Source organism: Saimiri boliviensis, chromosome 21 (genome assembly GCF_048565385.1).
Source record: "Saimiri boliviensis isolate mSaiBol1 chromosome 21, mSaiBol1.pri, whole genome shotgun sequence".
Lineage (NCBI taxonomy): Eukaryota > Metazoa > Chordata > Mammalia > Primates > Cebidae > Saimiri > Saimiri boliviensis.
In genome coordinates this window covers 5,526,644-5,546,368 of record NC_133469.1, presented here as the reverse complement: position 1 = coordinate 5,546,368, position 19,725 = coordinate 5,526,644, and the positions used below count along the sequence as shown (strand labels likewise).

The following is a 19,725-nucleotide window of genomic DNA, read 5'->3' as shown; positions in this document are numbered from 1 at the left end:
ACTGCCTGGTCCCTGCGTTACCTGCCACATGCCTGTCCACAAGAATCTCCGAGTGCATGGTCTGACACAGGGCAAGCATACAGTAAGGGACAGACACAGGGCAGCAGAGCACTGGGGGCACAGAAATAAGATCCCAACAGACTCCGTTTCCATGTAGTTGGACCCTAGGTCTGCCCTGCGGGGGCAGTGGGGTGACAGAAAAAGGCAGGCCCTCTACTGTCTGTTCTGCAGGCCCCAGGGGGATGACTCGGTCTTCTTCCCTGCACCCAACACAGTGACACGTTCACATGAATGAACCAACCAAGGGCTTCTTTAAGGCTTTACTCTTCCAGAAACACAGGCTCATCACTCCCCACTTAAATCCTTCAGGATAAAACCCAAGCATCGGGGCGGGTAAGGACGGCAGCAGGGCAGCTGTCACCTGGCCTCCGCTTGGGCCCCTCCACCCCAGCCTTTGCTCCTGCTTGTCCCACCCCTACTGCGTGCCCCAACTCTTATGGTCTCCCCATTTCCCACTAGCAGAGAGAACACTAACATCCCTTTTGAGATGACACATAAGATGCCACCTTCCCCAAGAAGCCTTACCTGGCATCCTCATGAACCCCTTCTAAGCACCCCACATTTGGAAGGACAAGCTTTGCTCCCTGACCTAACATTTATTTTCTACTCATCTGTCAATCCAAGCCCGGAGAGGGCCAAGAACCACCACGTTCAACTCTGTCCCCTGTGACTGCAAGCCTCCACTCCCTCCCATCCTTCCCCACCTGCCCTGGCCTTGCGTATCCTAGGTGTGAAGTCTCCTCTCAGCAGAGGCTGACCCTCAGCACTCAGCTGCTCCAGACACTGCGGGACTCCTCCACCCCTTGCTTCACACCTGCATCCTGTCCATCCTACAGTACGTAGTCCCGGCCTCCACCAGCTCGTCCCACCGCAAGTCTGCGGTGCCCCAACCTCCTCGTAACGGCAGGCTACTGTCTAGTTCATCTCTGTCTCCCAAGCAAAGGCCCCTGCAGGCAATGACGGTTAAAGGACTAAATGTGTTTTTCCTTTCATAAGAGAAAGCCCTGAGAATGCTCAGGCTTTCTCTTGTGAAAGGAAAATATCTTGGTTCCCAAGATCACTAAAAAAAAAAACCTCAAGCTGGAAAGTGCTTAGAGCAAATGTGCCTCCCATTCTATACAGAGTCAGTCCTCGGCTCACTAGAGACAGATGCACATCTGATTTGCCTCCTTTGGAAGGGCTAATCAGAAACTCAAAAGAATGTAACCTTTGTGTATCACCTATCTGTGACCAGGAAGCTCCCTCCCTGCTTCTGATATATATTGATTGATGTCTCATGTCTCCCTAAATGGATAAAACCAAGCTGTGCCCTGACCACCTTGGGCACATGTCACCAGTGCGTCCTCAACCTTGGCAAAATAAACTTTCTAAATCACCTGAGGCCTGTCTCAGGTTTCCTGGGTTCACACTGCCACTTGCATCGCCAGGATTCCTGGCTCAGACTCCACCTACACCCACCTGCCCTCCTGTCCACAACCAGCAGAGGGGGGCTGTCTGTCACCTCCCCTTCTGCTCCTCTGTCCACTGAAACCAGAGTGTCCATTTCCACATCAACCCCTGTGCTATACACATCAGCGAAGCGGAACCATGACCCACAGAGACAGAACTAGAGAGAAAGACCAGCATAAAATAACTCATATGAGACCTTCCGCCTAGACACAGCACATCCTTAATAAACATAAAACTGAAATTAGGATTTTCATCAAAACTTCCTACAAATCAACCTGAAAAGTTTGCAACCTATCTTCAGGGACATTTAGAAAACTGGGTATAAACTGGAAAACTCGGTTAAAATTAAAAAGCACAAAACAAAAATATAAGCAATCGCAGCAAGCCTAGTTTTAATTGCCAGAGAATATTTAATCAATAAATATTCACTGTTCAGAGCTGCATCTGCATTTAGGATTATGAGGTGCTAAGCTGCAAATTTATTAAGACTCATTAGCCAGAAAGAGTCTTTTAAATACTAAAAGTCAGACCCAATTTAGAGTAAACACTCAGAGCTCCCTATTGACTTAGCTCCAAAAATAATGAAAAAGGAAAAGAGAAGAAAACTGCCCGTAAACCATTCTGAAATGGTCGGCAGGGCCAAACTCACTTCCGATGGTAAGCCTGAGCTACATGCAAGAGGACATGCTGACGGCCACCCCTGCCTGACCGGACCTTTCCCAAAGGGCACCCAGACACGCAGCTTAGCGCCAAGGCAGAGGCGGCCACAATGCCACCCTCCACCACAGAAACATGAACGACTTCTCTCATCCATTTTTGTCTTTTCCTGACAGCACTACTCATACTTTAAAGAAAGAAAAGGCTGGGCACGGTGGCTCACACCTGTCATCCCAGGACTTTGGGAGGCCAAGGTGGGTGCATCACAAAGTCAAGAGAGCGAGATCATCCTTGCCAACATGCTGAAACCCTATGTCTACTAAAAATACAAAAATTAGCTGGGCGTGGTGGCACGTGCCTGTAGTCCCAGCTACTCAGGAGGCTGAGGTAGGAGAATTGCTTGAACGGGGAGGCAGAGGCTGCAGTGAGCAGAGATCGCACTACTGCACTCCAGCCTGGTGACAGAGCAAGACTCTATCTCAAAAAAAAAAGTGGTCGGCCGGGCGCGGTGGCTCAAGCCTGTAATCCCAGCACTTTGGGAGGCCGAGGAGGGTGGATCACGAGGTCAAGAGATTGAGACCATCCTGGTCAACATGGTGAAACCCCGTCTCTACTGAAAATACAAAAAAATTAGCTGGGCATGGTGGCAAGTGCCTGTAATCCCAGGTACTCAGGAGGCTGAGGCAGGAGAATTGCCTGAACCCAGGAGGCGGAGGTTGCGGTGACCCGAGATCGCGCCATTGCACTCCAGCCTGGGTAACAAGAGCGAAACTCCGTCTCAAAAAAAAAAAAAAAAAAGTGATCAAACATATGTCCTTGTTTTCAACATATTCTAAACAAATTTAAAACATATTTCTCTGTTTCAACTGCTTAAAGTTTAAATAACCATCTCTGCTCTGCTGAAACCTTTCCATATCACAGCCTGGAACATATAGATTTTCTAATAAAATCTGAGGAAAAAATACAGTTGTCATAATTATTACTTGTCCTTGTTTTCTGCCAGTCCTGTCAAGCCAAGCTTAAAATTAAGCAAAGAATGGAAAATGTCAGCTTAGCCATGGCAAAGACCTTGATCACTGTGCAACAAAGCCAGGGCAAACCCGTGGGTGGTGGCTGGCAGGCCCTTCTCAGGCCAGATGCCTGCAGTCCCTGCACACAGGGAGATGTGCAGATGGGCGGCTCAGTGGCACTTACCGAGAGGAGCTTCCACGTCATCGGACGCACTGGCTTAGGGATTCCGGACCAGCTCAACTTCCGTAACTCCTCTGTTGATGAAAAGAAGGGACAAGGAAAAGCAAGATTTACAGAAGGTTCGCAAACGTCCCCAGTGCGTCCACACGTTCCACCTGGTTTATTAGGAGGCAATGAGCCCCATAAACAAATTAAACTAAATGATCAACGTTTCAGATACCAGGCGTTTTCAATATCCGAGAGAAGGTAAATTACCATTCTATGCAAACCAAGCTACAGGTTACCTGTTTACATGTTTGCAAAGGCATCCCGTGTCCCTGGAGCTACCCTGGGACAGGTGAGGCCCCATGACCCCCTCCTCCTTCAAGCAGGGAAATCCAGAGGACACCGGCCTCCTTCTCCCCTTTCCCCTTCTCTCTGTCTCCCTTCCCCCTTTTCTCTCCCAAAGGAGGCTTTTTCCCCCCAACCTGACCATGTGAATTGGTCTTCCTTTCTCTCATCCATCTCACTCTCCATTTGCTATTTAAGCGTATCTACACGATGCGGTTTTTCTCACTACTGGTTTTGAAAGAAACTGTTTCATGGAGATAAGCTTGTCTTTATATGGCATTAATTAAGGATATGGCCATATTCTACACAGACAACAGTCTTCAAGGTAATCTAATACAAATCAATGAGGCTTTATAAACACCTACAAGTAGAAAAGAATCATGAGAGGGGAGGGGCTGACCAGAGGCAGCGGGGTCCGAGAGCAAGGCCCAGCCCCTCCAAGGTCAGGGAAGGACAGCACAGGGCAGCGGTGAAGGAGAGCGGGCCTGCATTCCATCGACCTCCGTTGTCTCCTTGAGTGTCTCATTCCCATGCCCTGGATGGCTAGAGAATCCATTTCCATTTGTAGGTAAATCAACGCTTGTCCAATCCCACTGAAACTCAAGTAATTATTTCTTTCCTTTAAGTTAGGAATCTACCATTAGGTCCTTCTCCTAACAGCCTGAAGCTAATGATTAATAACAGGAATAAAAGAAATGATTAAAGAGAAGACTCTGCTAATATAATCAACAAAATACAAAGTCCTGACATCTAATCTTTTTCCAATTACTAAAGTCTAAGTAAAATAAGTATCAGAATAATTGGGCGATAGTCGCAGCAATAACTTGCATTTTACAGCAATCTCAGAAAATATCAAATCTTCCCCAGTACCCTGAGGATATTATGAAAAGCAGGAACCTCATATCTGAACACCAATAATGTAATGTTTACCAACCATGTTCCCAGTGCCTCTCCCTTGGCATAACTCTGGTTTTCTGATTATGGTTTATAAGAAAAAGCTGAGAGGAAACTCATTTGTTAATGTTCTCTGAACCTATCTCCTCACTGGAAGAAATTCACAGAAATTCAAAAATCTTGAATATACATAAAAAGAGAAGGTTCTAACTCTGCTTACGCTTTGGTGTTAAAAGAGAGCTTTCATACGTATTATCTCATTTGATCCTCAAAATACTTTGTGTTACTTAGGGCTGTGATAACATTGTATTTGAAAGAAATCATCTCATAGAGGTGAAATCACCTAACCAAGGTCACACAGGAACTAAGCAACCTTCATCGACAAGGTCTTTCCACTACATCACAGCCACAGGAACATTCAAAAATCAACAGCACTTCTCTCCCAGCAAAAAAAAATAACCTGGGCGTAAACTTCACAAGAACGGTACACAGGAAGAAAAGTGCTCGTCTTCACCTGACGGCTCACATAAACAAGAGGAAACACCACGCTCACTGACACCAGCGTGTATTTCCTCTTCCTCTGGGCCAGGCTCTAGGCTAGGAGTGGGGGAATTACCAATATGAGCAACATCAAACACAGCCCCGGTGCCTACACAGACCCCTGTGCTGGGCTTGCAGTCCCCTGTGCTTAGAGAACCCCTTGTGCTTCCAGATCGGCTCTGTGCTTAGAGGGCTCACCTGTGCTTAGACAGCCTCCTCCATGTTAAGGCTCACCTGCACCTAAAGAGCCTTCAGTGCTTAGAGGGCCCATCTGTGCTTAGAGAACTCACTTGTGCTTAGAAGAGTTCACCTCCCATTCCAAGGAAGAGCAAAAGAGGTAGCTCGCCCAAGTGCTCAGATGAACAGGCAAACGGTGCCCTGAAACTGTAGATGGGGAAGTTTACCTTGTTAGGAAGGTCAGGGCGGTTTCCTTGAGGAAGTGACAATGGCGATAAGATCTAAGGATGAGGAGAAATTAACCGGGTGAAGAGGGAGGCCAGCAGGGAAGGTAGTCTTAGCCCAGAGAACAGCTAATGTACGCCTGGACTGTCCTGGAGAGGAGACTGGAGGGCCGAGAGTGGTCACAAGGAGATCACCTAATGACCTACTTAGCAAGCCCAGTGCAGGGGTGATGGTGGCAGTGGAAGAAAGGCAATGACCAAGGAGATATTTGGGAGCTAAATGCAAGAAGAATCGAACAATAGACTGGACAGATACATGGATCTAAGACTCAAAATTATAATGCTGTCCAGTGTCACTTTGAAAACCTGCAAGTTCAATGCAAACCCAATCAAAATTCCAATGGGATTGACTTACGTGTTCTGAAACTTGGTAAGTTGACCTTTAGTTCACCTGGAATTTGAACTGGCATACGAAGAGCCAATAACATTCCCAAAAGGAATAATGTGAAGAAACTCGCATTAACAGATAAGAAAGACATATAATGGAGCTACAGGAATTAAGACAGTGGGGTTCTGACAGAGACTAAGAAACCAATGAAACACAATGAATGGTTCAAAATCAAACCTATGTACTTATGAGCACTTAATTATGATAAAAAAAAAATAGCATTTCAAATCAGGGCAGTCAACGATGATGGCCACACAATATGGTAAAAGGAAATGAGACCATGTATCTTACCATACAGAATTCCAGACGCTTACAGATCTAAACGAGTGGGCGGATGAGTGTGTGTCTGCGTGTCAAGGGAAGGGTAAAAACAGTAGAAGAAACCACTGAGGTTGGGAAAGGGCCTTCCTGAGCAAGACACAAATCTATAAGTAAAAGTATTAACAAATTAACTATATAACAGATTGGAAATGACTGTACAGTGAAGCACATACGACTTGTAACCAACAAATCACAGACTAAAAACTGCATGCAACACATACCAAAAAGGTTAACATCACTAACGCACGAAGAGCACACAGAACGGTAGGAAGATGAACAGCTTACAAAACCTGGAAAATACACAGAAGAAGAAATGAAAATGGCTAGTAAACATACTGTGTAAAAGACATGTAACCTCAGGCTAGGCACAGCAGCTCATGTCTGCAGTCCCAGCACCCTGGGAGGCTGAAGAGGGCTAATCACTTGAGCCCAGGAGTTGGAGACCTACCTGGGTAACATGGCAAAACTCAGTCTCTACAGAAAAAAAAAAAAATTGGCCAAGCGTAATGGTGCAAGCCCCTAGTCCCAGCTACTCGGGAGGCTGAGGTGGGAGAATCACTGGCGCCTGGGAGACTCCTGCACTCTAGCCTGGGCGACAGAGCCAAACCCTGTCTTTAAAAAAAAAAAAAAAAAAAAAAAAAAAAGACACATAACCTCCATAGTGATCAAACAACAACAAATTAAAACAAGAAATCTGTCAAATTCGCTGGATAAAATTTTTAATGAATGGTAACACCTAATGTTGGTAAGAATTTGGATAAACAGCCACTCTCTCAGTTTGGTAAAAGTGTATACTGGCATAGATTTTTTTGTTGGTCAAATTTCAAAAGTACGTAAGTACCTCCGAGCAACAACCTTTTTTTTTTTTTGGAGATGCAGTCTCGCTGTGTCCCTCAGGTTGGAGTGCAGCAGTGCGATCTCAGCTCACTACAACCTCCACCTCCTGGGGTCACGTTGATTCTCCTACCTCAGACTCTCGAGTAGCTGCAATTACAGGTGCATGCCACTGTGCCCAGTTAAGTTTTGTATTTTTAGTAGAGACACGATTTGGCCATGTTGGCCAGGTTGATATTTCTACAAAACTACAAAGTTTCTGTGACATCGCCACTTCAATCTCCGATTTGTCAAATTCCATCCAGCTCGCTGAGCCCGTCGCAAGTCCTGCCACATCTAAGATGCCTTCCTGACAACTACAGTCCTCACTCACTTATCTCTTCTGTGAGCTCCAATGACAGGGCTGTGTCAGGAGTGCCAGTCTTCACATCTAGAAGTAATGTATGTGCTCCCGAAGGTCAGGCTCCACTACTGCCTATCTCCAGTTAAGTACTGGAGAGAATTCCCCATCCTTTCCTCCTCCCCTTCAGAGATTTGTTTGTTGGGGGGTGTGATATTTTTAAATCAAAGGATAGTTTATATACAATAAACATATTGCTAGGCCGGGCACAGTGGCTCACGCCTGTAATCCCAGCACTATGGGAGGCTGAAGCAGATAGATCACCTGAGGTCAGGAGTTTGGGACCAGCCTGACCAACACGGTGAAACCACATCTCTACTAAAAATACAAAAATTAACCAGGTGCCATGTCTGGCACCTGTAGTCCCAGTTACTTGGGAGGCTGAGACAGGAGAATCACTTGAACCTGGGAGGCGGAGGTCACAGTGGGCCAAGATTGCACCACTGCACTCCAGTCTGAATGACGGAGTGAGACTCCGTCTCAAAAAAAAAAAAAAAAGTGCTGCTGACATAGAACATTTCTATTGCCCTTTTCCAGTCATTCTTAGCCCCCACTCCAAGTTAACTGCCTTCTGATATCTATCACCAAAGAATGGATTTGTCTGTTCTTGCAATTCACATAAGCAATACATACAGGCCGGGCACAATGGCTCCTGCTGGTAATCCCAGCACTTTGGGAGGCTGAGGCGGGTGGATCACCTGAGGTCAAGAGTTCAAGACCAGCCTGACAAACATGGAGAAACCCTGTTTCTACTAAAAATACAAAATTAGCCAGGCATGGTGGTACATGTCTGTAATCTCAGCTACTAGGGAGGCTGAGGCAGGAGAATCACTTGAACCCAGGAGGTGAAGGTTGCAGTGAGCCGAGATCACGCCACTGCACTCCAGTCTGGGCAACAAGAGTGAAACTCTGTCTCAAAAAAAAAAAAAAAAAAAAGGTACATACAGTATCTCTCCCTATTATTGTATTTCTTTTGCTCAGAATGTGTCTGTAAGAGTCACACATGTTACCAGTACCAGTAGTTCATTCTTCACAAGCAGAAAAAGTATTCTATTCTAAGAATATACCATAACTTGTTTACACATTCACCCATTCATAGACTTCTGGGTTATTTACCAATTTTTACCATGAATAGGCTGTGATGAACACTCTTGGAGACATATGTTTTGTGGGTATATGTCTTCATTTCTCCCAGGCAGGTATGAAGGAGTCGAACTGCTGGGTCATAAGGCAGATGTACATTTCCCTTTATTTAAAAACTACCTTTTTGAAATCTATGCATCTGACAAAGGTCTAATATCCAGCATTTATAAGCAACTCAAAAAAATTTACAAGAAAAACAATCTCATTAAAAAGTGGGCCAAGGACATGAACAGACTCTTTTCAAAAGGCCAGGCATAGTGGCTCACACTTGTAATCCCAACACTTTGGGAGGCCAAGACGGGCAGATCATTTGAGGTCAGGAGTTTGAGACCACCCTGGCCAACATGGTGAAACCCCATCTCTATTAAAAATAGAAAAATTAGCCAGGCATGGTGGCGGGTGCCTGTAATCCCAGCTACTTGAAAAGCTGAGGCAAGAGAATCACTTGAACCCAGGAGGCGGAGGTCACGGCGAACCAAGATTGCACCACTGCACTCCAGCCTGGGTGCGGAGCAAGACTCTTTCTTAAAAAAGAAAAAGGGTGGGGGGGAAAAAGATATACCTGTAGCCAAACAAACATATGAAAAACAGCTCAACATCACTGATAATTAGAGAAATGCAAATCAAACCCACAATGAGATACCATCTCATATCAGTCAGAATGGTAATTTTTTTTTTTTTTTTTTTTTTTTTTTTTTGAGACGGAGTTTCGCTCTTGTGACCCAGGCTGGAGTGCAATGGCGCGATCTCGGCTCACCGCAACCTCCACCTCCTGAGTTCAAGCAATTCTCCTGCCTCAGCCTCCTGAGTAGCTGGGATTACAGGCACGCGCCACCACGCCCAGTTAATTTTTTGTATTTTTAGTAGAGACGGGGTTTCACCATGTTGACCAGGATGGTCTCGATCTCTCGACCTCGTGATCCACCCGCCTCGGCCTCCCAAAGTGCTGGGATTACAGGCTTGAGCCACCGCGCCCGGCCAGAATGGTAATTATTAATGCTGGTGAGGTTATGGAAAAAAAGGAACACCTTTATACAATTGATGGAAGGGTGAATTAGATCAACCATTGTGGAAGACAGTGTAGCAATTCCTCAAAGACCTAAAGACAGACATACCATTCGACCCAGCAATCTCATTACTGGGTATATACCCAAAATAATATAAATCATTCTGTTACAAGGACACATGTGCACCTATGTTCACTGCAGCACAATTCACAATAGCAAAGACATGGAATCAACCTGAATGCCCATCAATCACAGACTGCATAAAGAAAAATGTGGTACATACACACCATGGGACACTATGCAGCCATAAAAAGAACAAGATTATGTCCTTTGCAGGGACATGGATGGAGCCGGAGGCCATTATCCTTACCAAACTAACACAGAAGCAGAAAACCAAATAACACATGTTCTCATTGACAAGTGGGAGCTAAATGATGAGAACACATGAACACAGAGAGGGAACATACCAGGGCCTATCGGAGGGCAGAGGGTGGGAGGAGGGAGAGGACAAGGAAAAGTAACTAATGAATACTAGGCTTAATACCTGGATGACGAAAAAATCCGTACAATAAACCCCCATGACACATATTTACATATGTAACAAATCTATGCCTCCTGCACATGAACCCCTAAACTTATAAATAAATAAAATAAATCTGCCATAAGGTTCTTTAAAGTGATTGCACCATTTTACACTTGCCACCAGCAATGGATGAAAATTTGATTCGTTCCATGTCTTGGCAAAACTTTAGTGTTGTGTTTTTCTTTTAGCCATTCTAGTAAGTGTTCAGTGGTATCAGATTGTGATTTCATACAGCACTTCCATGACGATTAATGACGTTGTGCACCGAAGAGACTTTCATGTGTTCACTGGCCATCTCTAGACTTTCTGTGAGGTGTATGTTGAAATCCTTTGCCCGTATTTTATTGGGTTGTGCTTAATTTTATTACTGATTCATGAGTCCCTTTCTAATTACTAACTTTTCTTCTGATCATGGGTCATATTTTCCTGTTACCGTTACTTGGTTATCGAATGCCAGATATCCCAGGTATCAATTTGTTGCCACTGTGATACTGGAACTGGATCTTGTAAAAACCTCTCCTTTGTCAGCGGGCGTGACCTCATCCTGTTCAGCAGCGAGGGCCGAAGGGACCCAAATGGTGTCTTCCAGGTTCGTACGGCTTATTCGCCACGTTCCTGCAGGTGTTGTCTCTCCAGCATTCGGTTCACATGGCTCTTGGGATTATTCAACTCACTGCTTTCCGGTGACTTTCCCTACCTCATAGAGCAGTGGGAATCTCCTGAGCAGATCAATACTCAGCCAAGGACTCGATGGGACTTCGCAGACATCTGGGGTTCTCTCCCTGCACAATTCTGTCCTCTCCAACACTCTGCTCCATTTACCATTCTGTTTCAGCCTCCTCAAAACTCTCCTATTCCTCAGCTCAGCAAAGCTGGGTGTTTCGTTTGGGTTGCCACTACTTGTGCCGTTGCCTGGCAACTGCATTCAATTGCAAACTGAGTAATTATAAAGTTCACCTTACTTATCTCCTATCTCACAGGGTCACAGCCCTGCACTGCCTGTGATCCAGCAGCTGAGAACAGCTGTTTCATATATATGGTCCAGTTTCCCAGCTGTTTATAGTAGGAAAGCAATTCCTTTCACAGTTCTTCCTTCATAGGTTAAGGCAAAAGTCAATTTGCTAAGATATTTTAAAAGAATTTTTTGTCTATAGTCATCATAGATATTGGTCTCAGGTTTCCTTTTCTTATACGTTTTTGTAAGATTTTGGAATCAGAATTAAGTTACCTTAAAAAATGAGAAGTGTTTACTCCTCCTCTCTTTTTCTTCTGAAAGAGTTCCTGGAGGATTGGTATTATTTCTTCTTTAAATGTTTGAGTTCACTAGTAAAGCCATCTGGTCCTGAGGTTTTCCATGTGTGAAGGCTCTTGTATAACAAATTTAATTTTTTTTAATCAATATAAGGATGTTAAAGGCTTATGTTTCTTCTTGCCTTAGTTTAAGTCGTGTCTTTCAAGAAATACGTCCATTTCATGAATTGACTGGCATAAAATTGTAAATAACATTCCCTTATTATTTTTTTCAATGTCTGTAGGATCTGTTGTGATGTCCCCCTTCTTTAATTTCTGACATTGGTAACTTGTTTTTCTCTTTTTTTTCTGTTCATTAATCTAACTAGAGATTTTTCAGGGGTCTCTTCAAAACAATTTTATATTTTAGTGATTCTTTTCTTGTTTATCCATTTTCCAGTTTGTTGATTTTCACCCTCATTGCAATTATTTCTCTTCTTTTAGTTTTTGTTTTTCTAGTTTCTTAAAATGAAAGCTTCAAATATTGATTTGAAACCTTTATTCTTTCCTAATATAGGCATTTAAAAGTGTAACTTTTCCTCCAAGCACTGTTTTAGCTGCAGTAGACAAACTTTGACATGTGTTGTCATTATTATTCAGTTCAAAATTCCTTGTGATTTCTTTGATCACACACACAGGACTCTATCACTCTATCTATCTATCTATCTATCTATCTATCTATCTATCACTCTATCTATCTATCACTCTATCAAAAGTGGTTTTGTTTAGATGTATGTAGGTAAATTTCCAAATACCTGAGGATTTTCTGTGTATCTTGTTGTTACTGGTTTTTCATTTAAAGCATTTGATCAGATGCACTTGGTGGTATTTCAACCTTTTCATATTTACTGTAACTTTTTGGGGACCAGCATAGAGTTTCCTTGGTGAATGTGCCATATGTCCTTGAAAAGAATGTGCATCATTAGTTAGTAGATGTGGTATTTTATAACTCAATTAGATCTCACTGGCTGATAATGCTATTCTCATCTTGTATACGTCTCCCTTTGAGACAGAGCTTCACTCTTTTGCCCAGGCTAGAGTGCAGTGGTGTGATTTGAGCTCACTGCAACCTCTGCCTCCCAGGTTCAGGCAACTCTCTGCCTCAGCGTCCCGAGTAGCTAGGATTACAGTCACCCACCACTTTTTCTCTTGCAGTTTAGGAGACTGAGAGGTCTCACATCAAGGTGCGAGCATCTGGTGAAGGCTCGCCTGCTGCATCCTCACATGGTCAAAAGCAAAGACAAAATGGGACGCCCAGCTAATGTTTTGTATTTTTAGTAGAGACAGCGTTTCACCATCTTGGCCAGGTTGGTCTTGTATTCCTGACCTCGTGATCTACCAGCCTCTGCCTCCCAAAGTGCTGGGATTACTGGCACAAGCCACTTAGCCTGGACTTCTATACTTTTCATAACATTTTAATTTACCTGTTGTATTAATTACTCACAGAGGGCTGTTAAAATTTCTGCATAGGATTATAAACTTGTTTATTTCTCTCTTTATTGCTGTCAATGTTTGCTTTATGTACTGTAAAGCTAGTACATACACATTTAGGACTCATCTCTCTACTTAATGAATTGATCCTTTTATCATGAAACATCCTTCTTTGTCTCTGATACAACTCTTTGTCTTGAGGTCTACTTTTTCTGATGTAACTATAAGCAAATTAGTTTTCTTGTGATTAGCGCTTACACGACATACCTTTTTCTATCCTTTTATTTCAACTGCCTGTCTTTATGTTTCAAACTTGTGTGTTTTGCTTTTGTTATGGTTTGAAGGTTTTTGTCCCCTCCAAAAATTCAAGTGCTGGAAAGTTAATCCCCAGTGCAGTAGTGTTGGGAAGTGGCCCTGTGGAAGGTGTTTAGGTCATGAGTGATCCACCCTCCTGACTGGATCAATGTCACTATAATAGTGCTTCCAAAGGTGGACTGCCCTCTTCTGCTCTTCTGTCATGTGAGGACACAGATTTTGTCCCGTTTTGCCCTTTACTTTTGACCACATGAGGACACAGCAGGCGAGCCTTCACGAGACGCTCACACCTTGACGCGAGACTTCCAAGTCTCCTAAAGTGTGAGAGAAAAAGTTCCCTTGCTTGCGGATTATCCAGTCTGTGGTATTCTGTTAGAGCAACATGCAACAGACGAAGACAGCTTTCCTTTCAGCTTTCTGTCTCTATAGCTTCATGCAGTCAGACAGTAACATCACAAGTCCTCTAAGAGAGAAGACTAAAATGTAAGAAAAACTTACATAGGCAGAAAATGAATGAGATTAAGAATGAATGAAAATGAATGAGAAATAAATACCATTTCTTCTACAACGGTGGATTTCCTTTCTGAAAAAGGAAACTTTGAAATATTTTCATGAAAACACCACCAAAATCACAATTTCACGCTGATCTGCACTGTGAAAGCTTTACTTCTAAATAAAACTCCCACTTAGGAAATTACCAGTTGCTAACTCTAAAGAAAGCAGAGAGAGAGCAGAGTGTAGAGAAACAAAGGCTGGTTGTGGGTTCAGCGTGCCTGGCTTCAGGACCAGCTTGGCCAACAACAATCTGGAGGCTTTAGACAATCCCCTTCATCTCTCAAGCTCCAGTTTCCTCCACTGGAACACAGGACAAATAAAAATACCAAACTTGCTTAAGTCACACAGTTTTTACAAGGAACAAAGGCATGAAACACGGGGAAACGTTTGTGACATAACATACAAATAAATGCAAGAGCACGCTTGTGTTATGCTGACAGATGCAGTTTCTCAGCACTCTGTGAACCCAAACCATAAAGCAACTGGGACTCGTTCATTCTAACTGGATGTAAAATATCACATTTGAGACTGAACAAGAAACCTGTCACAAAATGGTGTATGCGAAGAATTCATCATTATAAGCATCTTTTTTTGAAAGGCCCAGAAAAAAAAAAAAATCAACCCATCATTGAAGCTTCTTTTTTTCTTAAGAATCATTTCTTATTAACTGCCTTTAATTATGATTTTTAAAACCTTTTCTAACAATCAAATCTGGAGGAAACACTGAACAACAGCAAGAAATGCATGAGCACTGCAATCACCTAGGCTTCCACGTGGTTCTAGACTAAAAGCTGAGTGTCACCAGCATAAGAAGCTTCCACAAAAATAAGGATGGCCTGTTCCTGAAGCCACACACAGGAGAGCCTCACATGACAGATAACCCCATGTGACCAGCACCTGCTGAGCACATCCTCTGTGTAAGCTGCCTCTGGGCAAAGCCACTGAGACGCACCCAGGCCGAGTCCACCCACACATGAATCCAGCCCATTGGCACACGCCAATCAACACTCACCGCCGACCAGGCCCAGAACTAGCCTCCAAGAGAATAATTAAACCCAGTTCCTTCCCGAAAGGGGCTAACTGTCAAGCAGCAAGAAGAAATCTATCATTGTTCACCAGGACTTTGAGAGAAACGAATACAAGGTACAGAGAGTCACCAGAGGAAGGGTGGTCTCTTCTCTGAAGAAGGGGACATCAGGAAAGATTCTCCATGAGCTGCTGCTAGAGAGCCACCTTGAAGCTAAGCAACAGGTTTATGTCTACTCCCCCTAACTCTCCCCAACAGGACAGTAAAGAAATAGTGTCATCAACAAGGACAGGGGTGTAAAGGCGGCAGACAAGAAATGTCAGCAGAAATCTGAAGGCTGGACAGCAGACACAGGAGTGGGTGCCGGCACAGCAGCATGGCTAATGGCTGCCAACGGGACGCCAACGGGGAGGGGCCAACTGAGGGCAAAGAACCCCAGAAAGAGCTATGCGGGGGCAGAACGGAGGAGCACCCCCACCTACTCCCCACCCACGCAGCGAGCTCCCTCTGCCTCACCCGCAAATGAACAACTCTAGGATGAAACAAGTTATACATGACAGGTACTCCGTCATGAACCAGAGTTATAGAGTCATAACATCACAAACAATGAATCCCAATGTCACCAAAAATTAAACTGAGAGGGTGGGGAAGGAGAAGAGGAAGATGCCTGATAAGAGAGGTAAACCCTCTGCTTCCAGAGTAGAAAGTTAATAATCATGGCGAAACTGTAAAAGTCTGCAAAATTAGCATCATATTTAGAAATACAATGACAAGTACCAGAAGCAACAGAGATACAAGGACAGCCTCACCTCAGAGATAGAAGGCAGGGATGAGGAAGGGTGGGAACGGGGGACGACTCTTTCCAGTATGAATCCTATACTGCTGGTTCAATATCCCTTACCCAAAAAGCTTGGGATCACAAGTGCTCGAAATGTCGTTTTTTTCCCCAGATTTTGGAATATTTGCATACATATAACAAGCTAGCTTGAGGATAAGACCCAAATCTAAACACAGAATTCATTTATGGTTCATCTATACCTTTTACACACAGCCTGAGGGTGACTCCATACCTTTTTTAAATAATTTTGCCCATGAAACAAAATGTGTGTACACTGAACAACCCAAAAGTCGGGGTGTCACTAGCTCAGCCACTCGTGAGGAAGTCGGGGTGTCACTAGCTCAGCCACTCAGGAGGAAGTCAGGATGTCACTAGCTCAGCCACTCGGAAGTCAGGGTGTCACTAGCTCAGCCACTCGGGAGGAAGTCGGGGTGTCACTAGCTCAGCCACTCGAGAGGAAGTCAGGGTGTCACTAGCTCAGCCACTCGGGAGGAAGTCGGGGTGTCACTAGCTCAGCCACTCGAGAGGAAGTCAGGGTGTCACTAGCTCAGCCACTCGAGAGGAAGTCAGGGTGTCACTAGCTCAGCCACTCGGGAGGAGGTCGGGGTGTCACTAGCTCAGCCACTCGTGAGGAAGTTGGGGTGTCACTAGCTCAGCCACTCGTGAGGAATTCAGGGTGTCACTAGCTCAGCCACTCGTGAGGAATTCGGGGTGTCACTAGCTCAGCCACTCGGGAGGAAGTCGGGGTGTCACTAGCTCAGCCACTCGGGAGGAAGTCGGAGTGTCACTCGTTCAGCCACTCGGGAGGAGGTCGGGATGTCACTAGCTCAGCCACTTGGGAGGACAACCTGTGGTTGTCTGGCACCATCATTCCCAGCTCCGAATTTACATGCAACCAAGAAGCGTGTAACATTTTTACACTTATTCCCACATAAGTACTTAACAGTAGAAAACACAAGCTACCATTACTAGAGTGAAAAGGCTGTTCACAGCAGATGAGCAGCGGGCCGGCCTCCCCAGATCACCTGCATCCGCTGCGGAACAGCAGTAACAAGCATGGGCAGCTTCCGGTCTCCAACTACGGTGCTGCGTTTCCATCAGGAGGTTACTGGACACTGCGGGGTTTTTGCTTTCTGGTTTTTGTTTTTTCAGTGAGAAGAAACATCAGAAGCAGCTGAGGGAGGGGGAAGCGAGTGCTCCAGGGATGAGAAGGCAGAATCTGCTGGATGGCTTTCTACAATGTTTCCTTTGGAGTCATGTGCTCATTAACATCACTTTCTGCCCTTTAAGTCTCTCTTTGATTTTGTAAATTGACATGATTTCTCGCTCTGCTGTGAACACGTGCTGCCCAGTCCTTCAGTAAGCCTGTGGCACATTTTCACCCCGTCATCCATAGGCACTTTTTCTAGAGGGTTAACGTCACCATCACTATTATCACAGTTACCTTGACTCAAAACCATTTTGGCCACTTCAGCATCGACTGATGACTAACAACTGGTACCTCGTTTACCGATGCTGAGAACTTCTGATGTCCACTTCTTCCCACTTTCTGATGGATCCTGAAGGTGTATTTTTTACCTGTGTAAGGAGGTCACACGTCATTTTTGTCTCACATGACATGCAGAATCCTTCAAAGTCACCACTTTTTTCATCATCATCACTGAACACAGATAGTCACAGGCCAGAGGTGGTGCCAGGCAGGCACAGCTGTTTGTTCCATCGCTGTGTTCCACGCACTGGTGGCAACATATACAGTATCCTTCATGGCAAACTCCTTCTGACAACCTTCCAAACCCATGCCTGTGTTCACTGCCACCAGCATGCAGCTCAGGAAGGTGTGTTGATATCTACTCTTCACTGATCTACAGATGCTTGGTCACATGGCTGAACTAACGAAGTCACATCTGGGGGGAAATACATGGCATAAACAGCATTATTGTTGAGAATGTCAGCTGCAGGATGAGCAGGTCACCTGTCATGAAATGACAAAGCTTGCAGTCATCATCCAGTCCAGCCTCCCTGCGGGGAGCACAAGCCATGGATACAAAATGTTTGTGAAATGAATCAGAAAAGACGTCCTCGGCATAATGGAGGACTGGTAAGAAATCCACTCCTTGAAAACAGCAAGGATACAAGCTTTTGCGGCTCACAGCAGGTTTACACTTATGCATGCCTGCTGCATTAGCACGGCCCAGCACAGTTGTTCTGTCCTAGAATCCTGAATTCCTGAAGGGGCTTTCTCATCAGCTCTAATAGTCAGTGTCTTTGAGGCAAGAACGCCAAAACAGTGATGCTTCCCCAGCACTGCAGACTGTTGTGGCATGGGCTTTTCATTACAGGTGATCTTGGCAAACTAATGAATTTATCCACCACTTCATGATTAGCGCAATCCTTTAAAAATATAATGCCATGTCTATTATTAAATTTCTGCAACCAGCTTGTTGAATAGTCACAGTTCTCTTTAACTTTGTGTTCACGGACATAGAGCTTTGCTTTCCGTTTGATGGGTTTTTCACTAAGTGGATGTGTTCACTGTGACACTGATGGATTCACTCTCTCAATACACAATCGAGATCTTTATTTCTTGGGCCGAGTGCGGTGGCTCACTCCTGTAATCCCAGCACTCTGGGAGGCTGTGGTGGGAGGATCACTTGAGGTCAGGAGTTTGAGGCCAATGTGGCCCAACATGGTGAAACCCCATCTCTACTAAAATACAAAAATTAGCCAAGCATGGTGGCAGGCACCTGTAACACCAGCTTCTCAGGAGGCTGAAGCAGGAGAATCAATTGAATGCAGGAGGAGAATCCAGCCTGGGTGACAAAGTGAGACTCCATCTCAAAAAAATCAATAAAAGAAATAAAATTTTAAAAGATCTTCATTTTTGTGGCTTTATGCACTGGTTTTTAATTTTTCATTAACTTCTATTCATCAGTTTTGGCATAGAACTTCAACGGTTTATCCTTCTGTTTCTTCAGGTCCATATGGTGGTGATTCCAACACCACTCCTCTGTAAGATGTTTCACTTCCACCAAACTCCAGTTTCTCCAATAGCCCGACTTTTCTGTGATGCAAATAAACATAAATGCTCCTTTTTCTTATCACTGTTACCCACAGGGGTATCTACAGGTCTTTTTTGGCATTTTCAATGGTGTCTTTATGCCACAGAACAAAGAGTAAGCAAAATGCCACCATGAGTAATACACACAGGCCTTCCCCCCTGGGGCGCATCAGAGGGAACCGGCCCTTGGTACATCCAGTGCACATGTGTGGTCTTATGCCCTGTGGGCATGCCTGTGCAGGGGAATCTGGAAGGGCGCAGACAGGATAAATGACAGAAGGGGCTGGAAGGGTCTCATTTCTCTCTGGGACAGTGATAAACTGCACGTTATGCATCTACGAGGTCACGTGATTCCACATAAGATCAGGTGCAGAACTTTCTACCTGTGGTGTCAAGTCAGTGCTCAGTTTCAGACTTTGGAGCATTTCAGATGTCAGATTTTTGGAGGCACACAGATTAATTTGTAATGTAAATATCTGACCTAAAATAATCAAATAAGGTATACGTCAAGGCGGCACAGGCACTGTGGCTAGAGGAAGCAGCATAAACAGAAGGAGAGTGTGAAACAATAAAACGTCTTCCCATCACTGCACGGGCTTAGCATGGTGCACCCACGCAGAGCGGGGAGGTGGGGGGTGCCCACAAGAAGTCAGACTGGAGAGGAAGGCAGGGCCTGGATCCTGCAGAGTCTGGAACAGGTGCCAACCACCTGGATTTACAGTCACCAGTGCTGTGGTGCCAACAGGGGTTTGGAGATGGGTGTTAGGCAAAGATGTCACAGGTATGACCCGGTGTGGGTTAAGTAAGAAGAAACCACGTTTGGACAGAATGCCACAGGTCCAGCTGGGTGACCTGGGAGGTCAAAGTGAAGCACAGTGACTTGGGAAGTGCACAGCGACCAGAAATGCAGAGCCCACATGGGGGCCAGCCAACCCCGGCCTGAGTTCTCCCTC

General features: G+C 44.8%; 1 protein-coding gene across 5 annotated transcripts in view; it reads right to left on the bottom strand.

The window, feature by feature from the left end:
• The window catches only part of TBC1D22A (TBC1 domain family member 22A), a 366,614-nt gene that overhangs the window by 257,072 nt on the left and 89,817 nt on the right, over window positions 1-19,725 (bottom strand). For 4 of the 5 annotated variants that reach the window (XM_074391214.1, XM_074391215.1, XM_074391217.1 and 1 more), the window contains 2 exons: window positions 6,513-6,581; window positions 3,361-3,431 (listed from right to left, as the gene is read on the bottom strand). In XM_074391214.1, coding sequence (XP_074247315.1) covers window positions 3,361-3,431; window positions 6,513-6,581 — 140 coding nt within the window. The remainder of the gene's footprint in view (window positions 1-3,360; window positions 3,432-6,512; window positions 6,582-19,725) is intronic. The other variant, XM_003932758.4, reaches the window with a different exon arrangement.